The sequence below is a fragment of the Pogona vitticeps genome, chromosome 11 (assembly GCF_051106095.1).
Source record: "Pogona vitticeps strain Pit_001003342236 chromosome 11, PviZW2.1, whole genome shotgun sequence".
Lineage (NCBI taxonomy): Eukaryota > Metazoa > Chordata > Lepidosauria > Squamata > Agamidae > Pogona > Pogona vitticeps.
The window spans coordinates 22,277,049-22,293,767 of record NC_135793.1 but is presented as its reverse complement, the minus strand read 5'-3'; the positions used below and the strand labels follow the sequence as shown (position 1 = coordinate 22,293,767).

Sequence of the window (16,719 nt, the reverse complement as noted above, 5' to 3'; positions counted from 1 at the left end):
GAAGCTGCATGCCTGTAACTATATCAGAAATGGAATATTTCCAGTTCAAAGAAAGGCCGGAGTCATGCCTTGCAAGGCTCTGATCGGAAGGTAACTTTGATATGCAGAAAGCATAATATGCCCTTGTTATGCTTTGTTAGTTATTGTGAAAGGAATGAATTACAAGGAATTAGCCTTTTCCCAGTTCTGAGCTAAAGAGGCTTTTAAAGTTTCCTCCACCCCTGCTTCAAAAAGAATGGCCAGAGAGGCATAAACCCGTTAATGTCATCAGCAACGGAACCTGCAAAACGTCCTTTTTTAAAAAAATATTAAAATACTCAGAGATTGTGGAGTTGAACCATTTCGGCTGGAGGTGTCTGGGTGCTTTAATTCAAAAGGGGAACTCCTCCAGGCTCTGAATCGCCATGACTGCTAAAGGAAATCCAGTTATTAAAAACCCAAGGGTGGGTCTATTATGAAAGTAATGAAGATTAAGCTTCTGGGTCCCTAATCCCAGAGGAGCCCCAGAAGTGTCTTTAATCCACATTTATAAACAATGTGGTGATTTGTCATGGAACCACCTAGCTGAAGAAGATAACAGTGGTTACCTAGACCTTGTTGCTGGTTGTAAAGGGTGCCCCCCCATAGTTTAAGTTTCATGGCCTCCAAAATGTAGGCCCCAAAACAGCTGAGGAACAGACCTAAGGCAACATTGCATAGCAGAGTTCTCACTTTTCTGGCGCTCGTGAGAGTATCATGTTGGTTATTGCTGGGAAAAGGAGGCTGGGTTAGATGGTCCCTTGGTCTCATGGAGCAAGGTTTTCCTTATGCTGTCTTCCTGCTCAGGACCATCCCAGAAAAAAAAATTCTCAGCAGTTAGCAAAGAAGTTCAGAATTAACGCTTGACTAAAGGTGTCTTAGCCCACCTGCCTTCCGAATTATCTAGTCAATCATTTTAAACCTTATGAATGTGGAATCTTCTGTTTTTCTGTCCATGCTTCAGAATGGCAGGAAATGGCCCAACATTACTGCATAATATCACCCCTGCCTTGCTGGCAGAAAAAAGGATGCCAAACGTTACATAGCAAAGGGCAGCCTGGATATTGACAACACCATGCCAGCAATCAAGATGGTCTACAGGATGCCCTCTTGTGCTCACTACCATTCAGAAAGAGCAATCAAATGGGGGAAATCCCAGAAACTGACTAATTGGGTTCTGACTGGCAGTTTCAAAAGATCACATTGCCCCAGACATGAAACTGCTTTCCTCTTTGAAAATGTCAGGAGACTGTTGGGTCTCATAGATCCTGGTAGAGTTACTAGGATAAAGATAACCGAGAATCTATATTTCAGACCCTACAGCCTGGATTCTTTCCAAATAAAGATAAGGAGGTGGGGCCAGCAACGGTCTTTCAAGATAAGCAAGATTTGCCTTTTTAATTCATCAGAGCTGTTTTAAGTCTGGAGTAGCTCGGACTTGCCTATTTATCAATGGGAGGGACAGTTTTATATATTTTTAAAAAATCATAACTCAAGAACCCAATGTTCCAACCGCACCAAATTTGGCACAGGGAAAGAGCAGACTGTCTGCTAAAGTTGTGTCAAACTTGGTGCTTATCCAAAGTCCAATTTTGTTTTCTTTTGGGCTGCCCCAATTTTAAATTGCCTTATACGCCGTTGATATGCTCTGCTTCTCAATATCATAGATGCACTCTCATGCAGCTATAAATTATTCCATGAAGACCAGCCAAAACAAGGAAATATGTGTGCTAGTCGTCTAAAAACCATGAACCAAAATCAACAAAAGGGTAACGGTCAATGGCAATACATTTTCTCAAGCCTACAGAGCTGAGTCTTCTGTTGCAATAAATCATTTCCCCTGTTCAGCTCTCTCCATTTAAGGTACCATCTTTTTCATGAAAATCATCTTGCCCATCTAAACAGGATATCTCTCACATTTCATTCAATTCAGACATATTTTCTTATTATTTATGTTCAAATACTGACATGTGTGGAATTAATTTCCTAAGACTTTAGAGGAGTGCTTGGGAAGTTATATTTTGAACTATGAATTCCAGGACCTCCAAGCAGCATGGTCAATATCTAAGGAAGGAGCTGGAGGCTTCTAAGAACTGTAGTCCTAAGATAAAATGTTTCTAAATTCCCCTTCAAAGCACATAGTCTAATATTTCCCCTTATCTGGCTTTGGAGCCAGAGGATGGCAATTCAATTCCCTTCTGTGCCTCCTTGACAGGGGCTGTACCCAATGATCCATAGGGTCCCTTCCCACCTTGCAGTTATAAAATTATTATACATATTGTTTATACATATCACACACAAAAAATTCAAATGCACATACCAAGGTGAAGGCAAAACATGCATTCTCCCATAAACCCAAGTCTGGGCTACATCAAAAAGGATGGAACTCCGGCAGATAAACCAAGGGAAGGATATGTTCAATTTCGGCTTGCATCCACTATCATCTCTTGATGACTGCAATGCAACTGATGGTTTTCATGTGTGAATGGGCAGGTTGGAAACCACAGCTAGACTGTACACACCACTTTGCACTCAATGAGTGTGAAAAGAGTCCATTCACATCATGCAGTTCACATCATGCAACTGCAAAAATCATCAAATGTATAGCGAACAGCATAGTAATGAATTATATATGTTTTTGACCCAATCCGTAAACAAGGGGTTAATGAATATATGCTACAATCCTTCATCAGAACGGTGCAAGCTTCAGTTCTTGAGTGCTTTAGTTTCTGCATTTATTCATTTATTATGAATTTAAAACCTGCCTTTCTGCTAAGAAACAACACTCAAGGAAGCTTATAAACATTTAGAAGAAGGAAAACAGGTAGGATCACATTAAGCTCAAAAATAATAAAATCATATAAACCAACCCCACTGTAAAACATTAAAATTAAGTAGATATATTAAAAAAACCATTAAAATCAGGAAAAAAATACAATTAAAAACAACACGGCAGGGACCCATTAGAGGTCATACACAGGTCTACAAAGATGTGTTTTAGCTTCCTTCTTAAAATCAGGTAAATAGCAAACGGATCACATTTTGGAAGGGAGTCCCACTGGTTCTCAAATTAGGGTCCCCAGATGATTCCTGATTAGCTTCAGAGCTGATACAGACTGGAGAAATAAAAAGTTTTTGCTTCTGGTGAAGGCCCTGCCGAAACACGTTAAGCTTTTAACCACGCAATAAAGATACCGCATATTGTTACCTATTTCAGACATCCTGTTTCTCTGTATCTTTTGGGTTTTATTGGATGTGCCAGTTCCCTACAACTTGACCTCAGTTGGAGAACCACTGGTCTTGGAGACACTCAGGAGAAGACCATCTACCATGTGCTATTTAGGTGGACTTCTAAAACTGTTGGCAGTTTTAAGAGGGCCTCTCTTGATGATCTGAACATCTGGGCAGGCTCATAATGAGAGAGGTAGCTCCTTAGGTAGCCAGGACTCAAACCCTTTAGGTCTTTAAAAGTTAAAAACAGCACATTGAATTGAGCCAGGTAAGCAACTGGTAATCAGTGTAGCTCTTTCAGCAACAGGGTTATATAGACACAAGACCATCTCCGTCTGGGCCTGATTTACAATCCAGTCAAGGAACAGTACAAGGCAAATGAGGAGTGATGCTGCTTTATCCCATCACTCTTATCATTGTTCCTGTGGTGTAAGTGGGCAAGTGAACAAGAAAAATGAACATGGGCAAGAGATTCTAGGGAAGAGGTTCCAGAAGACATCCTAGAAGTTATTGCAACTTACAGTACCATGGTATGAGACACCCCCCCATGACACAGAATATTATCATGGAAAAAGTGATTCATAAGACCTGCAGGACATCAAGCAGTACTTCACATTTCTTGGGTGCAAGCCACCCAAGTGAGAAGGCTAGAAAGTATTCCACCATGATGCAACAAGCTACATTCTGTGCAGGTGCACCAGCCAGGTTGGCCTCTTCCTTTTGGACAATCCATGAAGAAAATAAATATTGTAACTCCAGCCAGAAGGTTTGTAGATCTCTTGAACTTGGTACTTGTTTACATGCACATTGCTCACGTGATATACCTTGCTTCCTGGGTTTCATTACTCTATCAAAAGTGCACTAGATATTTGATCACAAAAAGTCTTGTTGAGACTGAGCAGAAAGGGGAGTTCATATGGTGTAGACAAATATTCAGTATTCACTTGTAGGCCTTGTTCTTTGCCTTTCACATTTACTTTCAATGGTTCCATTACCTAAATATAATTTTTTATGGACAGTTGGTAGTGCAGTCAAGCACCACAGTTGTGCAACTATGTCTATAGACTGCAAGTAGAAGCTTGCATGATCGAATATCAGTCCTAAAAATATTTTTTAATCCCATCTAGAAAAGGGATGTAACATACTCTCTTCCTTCTTTCTTTGGCAGTGTTTATGGACATGTTTGTTTAATTTACAAAACCATACTTAATTGTTTGAGCCTGTACCTATATTCTGAACAGGTTTGTCCCAGAGGTTTACCATTTCATTTCCTGTCTTCAAAACAGATTCTTACAATCACCCATCCATCCCTTTGACCCCGACATGACCTTCCAGATATAAACACTGAGTGGCTGAAATCCTGTTACTTAATTTTAAAAGCTGCAGTAAGTAGTCCTACTGAATCAGTGGGAATTTGGTAGGTCAGCTCCTGCACATGTTCCATTGATTGAAATGGAACAACTCTAGTTGAGACTTCTTTTATTTTCAAAACTTGATTAGGCCCATTTGAATCAGTACGACTTGGTGGAAAAGTCAACTCAACAAATACCCACTGATTTTAGTGAACCTACCCTACTACGTTTAGTACACTAAGCAACAGGATTCCAGCCAGTGTATTTACATGCAGATCATGGACCACAATATGCCATGAACAGAGGGCAAACAAAATTCTAGAGATGCTTAACAGAGCAGTTGTTTCCAAAGACATAGTCTCCAGAACAAGACAAATCTTCTTCTAGAATCATAACAATTCACTTTGCTTGCTGACAAAACATGAGAAGGGGAAAAAAAGATATATTTATGGTCAATACCCATTCCACAGAGCCTGTAAGTTTTAGGTGCACAGAAGGGACACCTAGAATTTATGTTCATTTCCATATCTGTGAATTTTGATTTGGATATTCTGTTTGGGGCATAGCTTTCACTAAGCTTGAGAGCCATTTGGTCAGGATTCCACATGGCTTTTGATCTGTGAGTGTATCTAAACATTCTTCAAATGGGATGGCCAACAAAATTTCAAAAGAAGTAGTTTTGCTGGTTTAGAGGATCTCTCAAGGAAACCCTACACATCTTCCCCAAGTAATCAAGTTTGGTTCACTTCCCTTGAGGTAGAAAAAAATTACTTTTTTGGAGCTACAAATGTCAGAATCCTACCAATGGTTGTGAGATTTTAAGACCTGTAGTACAAAAAAAAAAAAACTTTTACTATCTCTGCTTTTCTGCAACATGCAGTTCAAGAATTCCATGATAAGAAAGACATTGCAATGTTTTCACTAGCTCATGACAACCACACGGATGACATTGGGGATGGTAGGTGTTCCCAAAGTATGCCAAGACCAACATTTAGGACCTAGCTTAAATTTTCACCCAAGATTTTTGCTGCTAGAGACTGCGGATGGCAATTTGAAGACTGAATGTTTTCTCATTGACCGGTGGGGGAAGGAATCCCTACTCATACTAAAACTAAGGGGAAAAAGTAATTTCTCCCTCCCAACATCACATTTTACACCAGAATCTAATGTACAGAGCAGTGGTTCCCAACCTTGAATCCCCAGATGTTCTTGGACTGAAACTCCCAGAAACTTTCACCACTAGCTGTGCTGGCTAGAGTTTCTGGGAGTTGTAGTCTGACCATCTGGGGACCCAAGGCTGGGAACTACTGTCATAGAGGAACATTAAATCATGGAATCCTGTTGTTCCTTCAGAACAGCAGCAGTTTCCATGCCTATTATTTGTGTGTGGTTATCCTGAGCCTTCAATAGGGACTGCAGATCTGACTAAGTAGGTTCAGAGACTGCAACCCCCATGAGCTCAGATCTTTTATTAGTCAACATCCCCATGGATGTCTGAGTGGAGCACTTCAAATGTACATTTGCTGCTCATGGCACACGGAACTCCTCTGTGCCTCAGCCAGACCTGATCTATGTCTAGGGATCACAGCTGAAATGGAAGAGGTAACCGAGTAGTACAAGGTAATCATTGTGAATTGCTTCATATTTCTGATTTGATGAAATGCCCAAGAAATCAGACCTATACAATTGATGACCCACCAAACGGGAAACAACGCACAGGTGTGATGGCCTCCAAAGATTCAATGACTTACAATATTACTTTACAAGACTTCTCTCCCTCTCTCTCATTCACTCTGTGCACACACACAGAGAGAGACACAGTCACTGCAGACTGGCAGCGGGAACCTGTGGCTCCTAAATCCGTGAGGTGTTTAAACAATCTACTCTGAGTTTTACTTCAAATGCACAGAGAAAACAGAACTGAAATGGAGCTATCTAAAGTACTGAAGTCATCGGAGGCATCGTTCAGCACCTTGGACAGGTCCTTTAAATTCAGACTAAAACTTTGCAGGGATCAACACTCCCACAAACACTGGAGCTTATATTACACGGTGCTTAAAGTGCCTTGACTGCAACACACTCCGCATTCCCCATTTATTTTAGAAGTGTTTGTTCTCTGGGTTAAACTATATACTTTTAAAAATGTCTCAACAGTTCGGAATTTACTCTGGCCAGCATAAGGTGATGAATGGCAGGCTCTGAACAGCATCATACCAAAACACCTGTCTACAAGCCCATACACATGCATGCATTACAGGTGAGTTTTATTCTCTCCTCCCCTTAAGAGATTTGATTGCCAAATATTAACAGGGAAGGTTAAATTCTGAAGGAAAAAAAAAAAAACACCACAACCCACCAATAGATGGAAACATGTTAATCTCATATCTTCAACATGGGAAAAAAAAGAGGAAAGGGTTCAGAACTGCTGGATAGCTCAGTGGTTTAGGCATCTGACTATGGAGCCAGAGGTTGGGAGTTTGATTCCCCACCGGGCCTCCCTTGATAGTGTTTGTTTTCCACAGGGTCTCTTCCAGCTTTGCAGTTCTAAGATTATGATTCTAAGAAATCACCAAAGCAGGAACCAGAATCTATTAGAATGTCCATGACACAGATTACTGATGACTGGGGCAAAAGATGTTAAGGCCATTCACCATCTTGATTCTGCAGATGCTAAGGCCATTCACTTATCTCAGTCCATAGCAAATAGGGATAGCTGAATGTATAAGATTGGAGGTATTCTTCAACATTGTCCTGAAGAAAGACTGAGATGGTTTTCAAATACTGGGGACACCTCAATTCATGCTGGTTGCCCACCTCTGCATGATTTACAAGGTCCTGTTGCAACTGACAAGGTAAACCAGAAATCCTCCTTTCCAGGGTTGTTATCTGGTCCACTTCAAAGGCTTCAGCAGGTGGGTAGGAAGCAGAAGTCCTGACTCTACGACCAGGCTCATGACCGATTTAGGCCTTCTATTAATAACTGTGTGCCTTCAAGCCCATTCTAACTTATGGTGACCGTTTTCAGCGTTTTCCAGCTAGGGAATATTCAGAAATGGTCCACCATTCTCTTCTTCTGGGGGGAACCCTGGCATTGTGCAGGCCACACAGGATGGCTCTTCTGCCATGTGCAGTGAGGCCTCATGCATGATGACCCCAAGTGACTATCAGTTGCAAAGCTTATTGTAGTCTGAGAGCAGTATAATCTGCAGTTCCCACAGTAGAGAAGTCCAGCTGACCTTTGTTTCATTTCCAAGTTTCTGCTTTCTTTTTAGAGTTCATATTCTGAAAAGTGTTGATTGTGGGTCAAACATCTATAGAATTCTGTTCTGTGTGCTTTCCTTAGTCCAGTACAGAGACTCAAATTTGAGAGCTTCACATGGTACTTACTGTCCCAAATACAAATATCTGGCTCCATATTGTAGTGAATAAAAGCCAGTTGATGGATCAAATCTATAGCTAGCAAAATTTCTACTATATAAAACTGTGGTTCTTTTTCCGTCAGTATCTCTTGCTCTGCAGCCAGATACCTAATTCACCAAGCTAACCAGCCAGCTTTGGCCCTTTTAAATAAGGTGTGAACATTTTGCATCCCCCAATAACAAGCAAAAAAGGCACATCATTTATCATTATTTTAAAAAATCAACTGAAACTCAATGAACAAACAAAATTAAGATCATCCGCAACCTTCACAAGAGTAGTACAGAACATAATTTTATTATTAGCATCATCATCATTATTATCCTTAGACCTGATCACATTGACTCTCAAATAAATCTATACATTTCAGCAACAGTTTCTGTTTGGTATATGGTTCTGTTTTTTTTTTAAATTATACTGAATGATTAATGCACCTTTTGAAGCCAGGAAACTAATCAGGCATATTTAAATACATATTGAGGAGTACATAATTTTCCCCCATTTAGTATACAAAGTACTTCATAAATATGAATTATATTACAAAAATAATTTCTGAAACGCTCACACAGCAAGCAAATTTTTTTTTTTTTGAAAATTTTGGACAACCTCCGGGTGGGGCAGGGTGGGGTTGGAATAAGTTTCACGTCACTGAGAAATGGGCTAACCAGGATTGAGAAGACATACATTGCTCTTACGTTGAGTTCGTTTCTTCTGAATCCTGCCACTGCTGCGCTTTCCGTTCGGCCCATCGTGGCGGTGGGTCAATGTCGCCGGCCAGTCCGGCTTTACGCCGAGTCGTCCAATGCGTCAGGCGGTCCGATCGGTTCATCGAGATGCAATGCATGGCATAGTTTAAACAGAGATTTCTGGACAATTTAACATTATAAATCCAGCAGTTTCAAGATGCAGGCCATAAAGGTAACCAGTTTTACACGGACTATCAAGTGTTCTTTCTTTCGCATGCTTTTTTTTGTGTGTTTTGTTTTTATTTTGTAAAAACTTTTTTTCAGGTAACGGTGCTGCTTACAACATCGCTTACTACAGGGGCTGAATCCCAGTTCCTCTGACCCCTTTAATCAACAAGCAAAAGGAATGATTCAGCTTCCTTTTCACACCACCTCTCTCCCTCTCTTACACACGCACATTTTCCCCTCCTCTTGTGTGTTTGCTTTCGCAAATCACAAGGCGACGGAAGCTTCTTTGCAATGAGAGTACAAAACTCAGATGCCTCTTGAGGTTAAATTCAGTGGAACACATATACGGAGCAACACTTTGGCAATCGAGTTTTGCAGTAACCCTTCCCGGATTTCCACAGAGTGAGAGTTTTGTCAGACAGCATCTGATTGCAGCTAGTTTTTTTTATCACACACCCTTAGATTTCACCTGCCTCTATGCCTTACCTGTAGAATATCATATTTGGAAATTAAAAGTCAACAAAGGCACTTGCATCATTAAATAAATGTTCTCCGTAGGGAATAAGATTGCATGACCTAGATTTTATTCAAAGCCGTTTGTTCTTCCAGAACTTGTAGGTAATCTGGGGACCCCTGAAGTTTAGCTTTCAGTTCAAAATATTCACTCTTTCTCTGTTCAACGACTATCTTACTGTGATTACCCCCTATTAAAGATTTCTTGTTTTTTCTCTCCTGCTGTTTCTCTGGGTACCGTATCTCAAAGCCACTGACCCCTATACTGTTGTATTCCTTTTTGCTTTCGAGAAAATTCTGAATAAATACATTAGAATCCCGTCCCGGGAACAGTTCGTCCAGTTCGTCGATGGTGCTCAGTCTTTTCCTCGGATCCAGGTGTAACAAATCTTTCTCCTTGTCACTGTTGTTCCGCAGCACGACTTTCTGCCCCGGTGGCTCCGGAAACGAGAAGCCCGTTTCGGTTTCCGTTAAGCCGCACGAGTGGCTTTTGCTCATGTGCTCGATGGTTTGAGGGATGAAGGCCTCCGCTCCCAGGGTGTCCTTTTTATTTGACATGTGGTCGTGCTTGCGAAGCTGCAGCTGCATGGAGCTGCATTCCGGGTTTCCGAGCCCTTCGTGTTTCACCGAGGGTTTCTTATTGCGACGGAGGACGAAGACCAGAAGACAGAAAGCCACAAAGACGGTCAAAATCAGGACAACCAAGATACTTAAGATGAGAATAGACAAGGGGACGGGGCCACCTGGAGGACTCCGGACTGGGCCCAGGGATGTTGTAAATGTGACTGCCGGCGCCGGGCTCGTGAAAAAAGAAGACTTCAAAAGTTTGGGGCACAAGATCTCATTTTTGAGGGACTTCAGTTCTATGTTTGCAAACTGCACAGGGGTCTCACACTTCAGTTCTTTCACGACAATGCCGTCACTGAGTTTCTCCAGCCAGAGCTTCAAAGCGACCAAGTCACAAGTGCAGTCCCATGGATTCCCTTCCAGATCGATCTGCGTCAGGGACTTTAGATGATCAAGCACACCGCTTACAGGCAGGTACATGAAATGATTGTTTTTCAGGTTCAGCCGAGCCAGGGGAGCGCCAGCAAAAATGTAGGCTGGCAGACTGCGCAGCAGGTTGTTGTTCAAGTAAAGCAGCTGCAAGTTGGGCATCAAGTCAAAAGTGCCGGCTAAAACCTCTCGGATGACATTGTATTCCAAATACAGATACTGAAGGTTGTGAAGGCCAGCGAACATTTCGGGACTCAGGCGTTCAATCTGGTTTCCGTTGAGGTACAACCTCCGCAAATTCGTCAGGTTGCGGAAAACCTCCCCTTTGATTGACACGATCCGATTACTCCCCAGATGGAGCAAATCCAGTCCTTCAAACTCGGCAAAGTCGGACGTGTCCACATCTTTGATATAATTGCCATTCACATGCAGTTTCTTGGCATTCAGTGGCTTCGGGACCAGTTCGGCCAACGACTGGATGTTCCGCTCCTGGCAATTGACGCTTAATCCCAAATCAGAAGGATGGGTTTTGCAAACGCAGGGGTGCGGGCAGGGAGTCAGCGGGGGCACTCGGGTCTGGAAAGACACGATCTGACTGAGGTTGCGGCCGGAGAAGGACTTGCCCGCCACGATTCCCGAAATCTTGGAAGGGTTTGTTGTTTTGGGAGGCTTGGTGACCAATCGGTGTAGGGACGTTTGCGTTGTGTGTCCGTTGGGAGTACTGTAACCAGGCTCCATCTGTGACGGAGGTAAGATTCGGACATCAAAATCACTGCCCGTGCCCATGGAACACAGCTCTTGTTTGTTAGTTTCCTTCAAAAGCCTCCCATACAAATCACTGGGTGTCTCGCAGATGGCTTCTCCGATGTAGATGTTATAGGGCATGTTCTCCAGCCATGCCTTCAACGGGAGCAGGTCACACGTACAGTTCCACGGATTGTCTTCCAGCTGCAGCTCAACGATGCGCCCAATGTGTTCCAGCACCCCAATGTAGGGCAACTTCTGTATCCTATTCCCTCTTATATCCAGGTGGGTGAGAGAAGCAAAACGGAAAATATTATCAGGAAGAAAAGAAATCAGATTGTCATTAAGAATGAGGACTTTCAGCTTGTGAAGTTTATTGAAGGCTCCCCGTTCAATGTATTTGATTAAATTGTAGTCAGCCTGGAGATACTCCAAGTTCTCAATGCCAAGAAAGGTGTCGGCCCGGAGGACCTTTAATTCATTGTTATTCAAGTGCAACTGTTTCAATGCACTGAGACCCAAGAAGGCTCCTCCTTCAATGTTCTGCAGTTTATTGTTACCCAGCTGGAGAGAAACTGCATGAGTGAAGTTCAGAAACGTATTTGGGTACAGGATGATGAGGAGGTTGTTCTGGAAATTGAGGTGGTAGAAATTAGACCACGGAGGTTTCAGCTGGTTTGGTCTATAGACAGCAACCTTTTCACAGTTGACATACAAGACGTTCTCCACCGACACGCAGGAGCAGACCTCGCAGATCTCTACGGATGGCTCCATCTCTGAATCTGTAGAGGACACTGGGCTGGACAACACCAGGAGGAACCACAGAAGCATCTTCTTAGGCTTTGCAGTCAACCACAGTGCTCCTGAACAAAGGTAGATAATCTATAAAAGAAGAGAAGAATGCCAAGAGGGGAAAAATTATCTTTCAGTAGCTACCACTCCAGAATAATAATTTTTAAAAAATGTTATAAGAAGAATTGTTTATCTATAAAAGCTATGCAATGAGCTATCGTTACTGCCCATGATCAACCACAGCAGAAGAAATAAAATGTTTGCAGTAATCCAGAGAGGGCATGGATGCACCTTGCATTTGAAATTATAACCTCCTTTCTTTCTATCCACCTATAGCTGCATCCTCTCTCCTCCTCCTCCTCCTCTTCTCTCTCTCTCTCTCTCTCTCATACACACACAACAGACAGATACAGAGCATTTATTTGCCTTGGGTAAGATGTGCATACCGAAACCCAATTAAAACCACCGAAGAGTGTTTCCATTGCAGTGTACACTTAGCATTCCAAAGAGCGGGTTTTTCTGGCACGGTCTGAAAGATTTGGATCACAGATGAGGTCGTTGTGCACTTATCAATTGCCAAAAATAAAGTAAAGGTATGCACACACACACACACACACACACACACACAAACCACAGGTCGGTAGTTGGGTATTGTGGGTGCGGTGCACAGGGGGAGAAGTCCAGAGCAAACAGCAAAGATGCCGGCACACGAAAGCAAGCAGTGGATTCCAGAAGCAAAGACTGCCGGTTGGTCGCCCACTCTTACACAATGCTCATTGCAAATGCCTGTTGTATTCCATTGATTCGGAGGGATTTTTGGCCAGTCGTGAATCTATGCCTGCCCTTAAACTGTATATATGCCCCAAATAAAAATTTTCAGCAGAATCGAACAAGAAACAAAAACTACAAAGGTTGCAGATCTCCATTAACAAGATAAAAGGCAGAAGCTGGGGGGGGGGACACCGGACACATCAGAAGGACACCCTAACTGGTAGCATAAGACAAAGTCATGATTTGCTAGAGGGACGTAGACTTGCAACTTTAGCATATGAGATGCATTAGCACAGGAGACAGACTTTACCTATGACACCCTCTTCCATTGGGCCCAAGCACTAGCTCCTGTTTCACAGTCAGCCCTGGGGTTTCCCCTCTTCCTGCAAGCTGGAAGTCTGCCTGGCCCAACAGAGGAGGCATGGATTCAACCCCTTATGCCAACAGAGGAGGCATGGATTCAACCCCTTATGCCCTCCAAGGAGGTCCTTTGGGAGTGAAGCGTCCTCTCCTGCTCCACCGCGGTGTCTATGTGTGTCGGCATTGTGTGCAGAGAGAAAGAGTTGCAAGGCTGCTCGGGGAGTCCCCCATGTCTTGGAGAACAATGGAATTTGGAAGATGGGAATGAAAACAGGGGAGGCGGGGGGGCAGTCGGAGGAAAGCAAAAAGAGGGAGATTGTGGAAGGAAACGGGAATGTAGGGGAAGGGATGAAGGGCAAGGGAGGGTTGGGAGGTGGTTGGTGGCAGGGATGAAGAAAATAAGCAAGGGGGGGGGAGGGGAGGAAGGTTGTGGGATGCAAGGAACCACCAAAGAGGAAAACCAAGTTCAGAAGAGAAGGGGTGGAAGGTTTTGGAGTTCATTAGGGAACAAGTAGGAAAATAGGGTAGGAATTGAGGTCAACCCCCTTCCCCCCCATGAGAGAGGGAGGCTTGGCTCCAGGGGATCCAGAAAGGTAGAAGAAGGGGAACAACCCAACTGGGAGGGTGAATAGGGGATGGAAAGGGCAGCATTGGTGTGTGTGTGGAGGGGGGGGTGGGAAGGAAGGACTGAGCAGGAAAGAGTTGGGGATGAGCATGGGAAGAGGAAGAAGGGGCTGAGTGGGGAAGGGGGAGAGTGGTTCTGAGGAGGGGAGACAGCGTTGATTCTCTGTGGGGCAGCAGGAGGAAGAAGCCTGGAGGGGGGGAGGGCACAGTGGAGAAAAGGGGCTCTGGCATTGAGGATCAAGGAATACTGGGGGGGGGGAGCATCTTGGGGACCGGTCCCTTGGCTGAGGAGGGGGGGCTAAGGAAGCCCCCTGCCTCTCCCCCTCCTCCTCTCCAGGACCGCCCCCTCCGGCGGGACAACTCGCTGCCCTGCTTCTCCCCTACCTCTATCCTCTCCCCTCTCCTCGGGGGTGGGTGCGTGTGTGTCGGGGGGGGGGGGCTGAGGGCTCCACCGCAATGCTTTGCCGCAGCCTCGCCGCTCCCGGATCGCCGGGCTCCGGAGAGTGTGGGCACCCCCACCCCGGCGGGGGGAGAAGGGGGGCTGTCAAACTCGTCTCGGGGAGAAGAGGGTCTCTCTCTCTCTCTTCCTCCCCTACTTCCATCTTTCCATCATCCCTCTCTGTCCTACCGGGTAGGGGAGGGTGGGGGGGGGGAAGGCTGGTTCCTTTTCTGGCGACTTGCGGGGGGGAGGGAGAGGAGAGGAGAAGGAGGGGGGGAGGAGAGGAGGAATGTGCCCTGGAGTTCCCCATCCCATTTCACGTGGATTGCCATCAGAATTTTATTTCCATTTTTTTTGGCGGTGGTAGAGAGAGAGAGATGCCAGGGAAAGAGACATTTGCAAGGCACCGATCGCCTCCCTGCTATATTGCATGCAACTCCTTTTTCTTTTCCATGAGGAAGCCTCTGCCCGCCTTGCCTCCCCCCCCCCGTCCATCCGCCAGCATCATCCTACGCTTACCTGGCTCAGCCTCTTCCAGCGAACCCCAAAGGGCGCCTCCGGTCCGCCTCCCTCTCGGCGATCCCCCCGCGCTGCGGTTCCTGGGGAGGCATCTTTGCGCGCGGGGGACGGGCGTCCTTCCTGCATCTCCCCGAGACGGGCAGGGCGGGCGAGAGGCGGAGAAGGATGCTGCCCGGGAAGCCTCTCTCTCTTCCCCCCCCACCCCGCGCCACTTCGCGCTAACGCAGGAGGACACCCGAAGAAGACCGCCGAGAAGGAGCCCGCGGAGAGCGAGGGAGCGGGAGAGCGCGCATGGCACCGCAACCGGGAGGGAGACCCGCGCAGGCGAAAGGCTCCCGCCGGTGCAACCGCATCCCCGGGCCAGATCGGGTCCAGGTGGCTCCGAACGCCTCCGCGCACGCACACGGGAACAAACCGCATTCACACAACCCGGGGCCACTGCAAAGGTGGTGGTGGTGGTGGGGAGTCCGTTCTGCAGGCTTCCCGAATGCACGCCTTTCCGTTTCGACGGTTGCTGAAGGGCAGGCGGAAAAGCGAGCCCGCCCGGCGCCGCCGACCCGGGCCACGCACCCGCGTTAGGGAGGACTGGCGCGCGTTCTCACAACCCCGCGCGCGGCGGAGACGGGACCGCTCGCCGCCAGCCGCGGGCCCCAGGCGGACCCGCACGCCGCTGCCGCCGCCGCCGCCCCCTTCCGCAAGCTGACGCGCGCCCCCGCGCGCCCGCGCATTCACGCAGACACACACTCACTCACTCACACTCACACACACACGGTCCGGCGTCGGGTCCTCGCCAGTCCCGGTTCTCACGACCTCCTACCGAGGTGCCCCCTCTCCCACATCCCGCGCCGCGTTCCTTTTTTGCGCCAAACCGGGCAGAAAAAGCTCTTTTCCGGCAAGGTCCATCCAGCCCTCCCTTTCTCCCTTCCACCAATTTATATATGGAGGAGAGAATGCACACACACACACGCACACACACACACAAAGAGGGTTATATCTTCAATATCTTATTATTTTCTATAATATATAACACGTTGTGTCTCTTCCAAGTTTCTTGTGCCAAAAAGGCGGGGGGGGGTGGAGGAACCTAAAGCAAACCTCTTCTCTTCTCCCCCCCCCAACCCCATAGAAGCAAAGAGAGAGACGCGTCGGGGTCGTAAGTGGGGCGGGACAGAAGCACAAGGGGAAATATCAAGAAATAGCGAGACCCCCCCCCCCCTTTCCTTGGCCATAAACCGGCTAGCTCTCCCCCCCACACCCGCCTTTCCAAAAAAAAAAAGAATATAGAAGGAACCACCGTACCTTTTTGCCAGATCTCGGATGCAACCCGTTGCAGGAGGAAGGGGCGAGGGAAGCCCCCTCCCCTCCCCCCCCGAAAAAAAAGAGGAAGGAGGAAAAGGGGAGGGGGAGAAAAGCCCCCTCAAAAGCCCCCGGCAGCAGCTGCTTCAAAGCCAGCCGCCTTGGCCAGCGGTGGGGAAGCCTGGCGCGTCACGGCGAGAGACGGAGGGCCGGCGGAGAGGATGCTGGCGAGGGGGCGCCTGCTGTCCCCGAGACCCCCCATGGCCGGGATCGGCGATGCTCAGCGCCCTGCTCTGGCCGGGGCAGGGGAGGCGAGGAAGAAAAAAAGGAAAGCAAGCCAGAGGAGGGGTGTGACCGTCGCTTCCCACCTAGGTGATGAGTCCCTGGTCTCCGTCCCAAGGGAGCATCTTCCTTGCCAGCGCTAAGCTCCCGTCGTGCCCGCATCGCATCGCACCACACCAGAGGGGGGGGGGACAGAAATGGGAAAGGAGGTGATGGAGGGGGGAGAGAGAGAGAGCAAGAGGGAGGGAGGGAGGAAGAGAGAGGCGGAGAAGGGAACTAGAAACCTCCCACCGCCTTCCTCATCATCCTCAAGAAGTTAACCCCCTTTTCAACCAGCCCAAGGGGAAGGCAGGCCGGAGAGACCGCTGGCCTTAGGAGCAGCAGCAGCAGTAAATCTCATTTTCCAGGAATCACTTCTATGCCCTCCCCCTCGCCTCCCATTCTTCTTTCT

The 16,719-nt window shown here is 46.5% G+C and overlaps 1 protein-coding gene across 2 annotated transcripts; it reads right to left on the bottom strand.

Moving 5' to 3' along the window:
- Nucleotides 1-8,299: 8,299 nt before the first annotated feature.
- SLITRK4 (SLIT and NTRK like family member 4) lies at nucleotides 8,300-16,197 on the bottom strand. Of its 2 annotated transcripts, none has more exons than XM_020804717.3 (2): nucleotides 15,990-16,197; nucleotides 8,300-12,067 (listed from the first exon to the last, which is right to left on the bottom strand). In XM_020804717.3, exon 2 carries the CDS (start codon nucleotides 12,014-12,016, stop codon nucleotides 9,509-9,511), a length of 2,508 nt encoding a protein of 835 aa, XP_020660376.3. In that variant the 5' UTR covers nucleotides 12,017-12,067; nucleotides 15,990-16,197; the 3' UTR covers nucleotides 8,300-9,508. The 2 variants fall into 2 exon arrangements, with proteins under 2 accessions (XP_020660376.3, XP_020660375.3); XM_020804716.3 differs by lacking the exon at nucleotides 15,990-16,197 and adding an exon at nucleotides 14,691-15,176.
- Between the last annotated feature and the right edge of the window lie 522 nt (nucleotides 16,198-16,719).

Excerpts from the sequence above, each read along its gene's own strand:
- SLITRK4 (XM_020804716.3), bottom strand. The coding sequence starts at position 15,110 with ATGCGGTTTGTTCCCGTGTGCGTGCGCGGAGGCGTTCGGAGCCACCTG. Across the intron at positions 12,068-14,690 it reads GCTGGAAGAGGCTGAGCCAG|ATTATCTACCTTTGTTCAGG; the intron begins GTAAGCGTAGGA and ends CTTCTTTTATAG.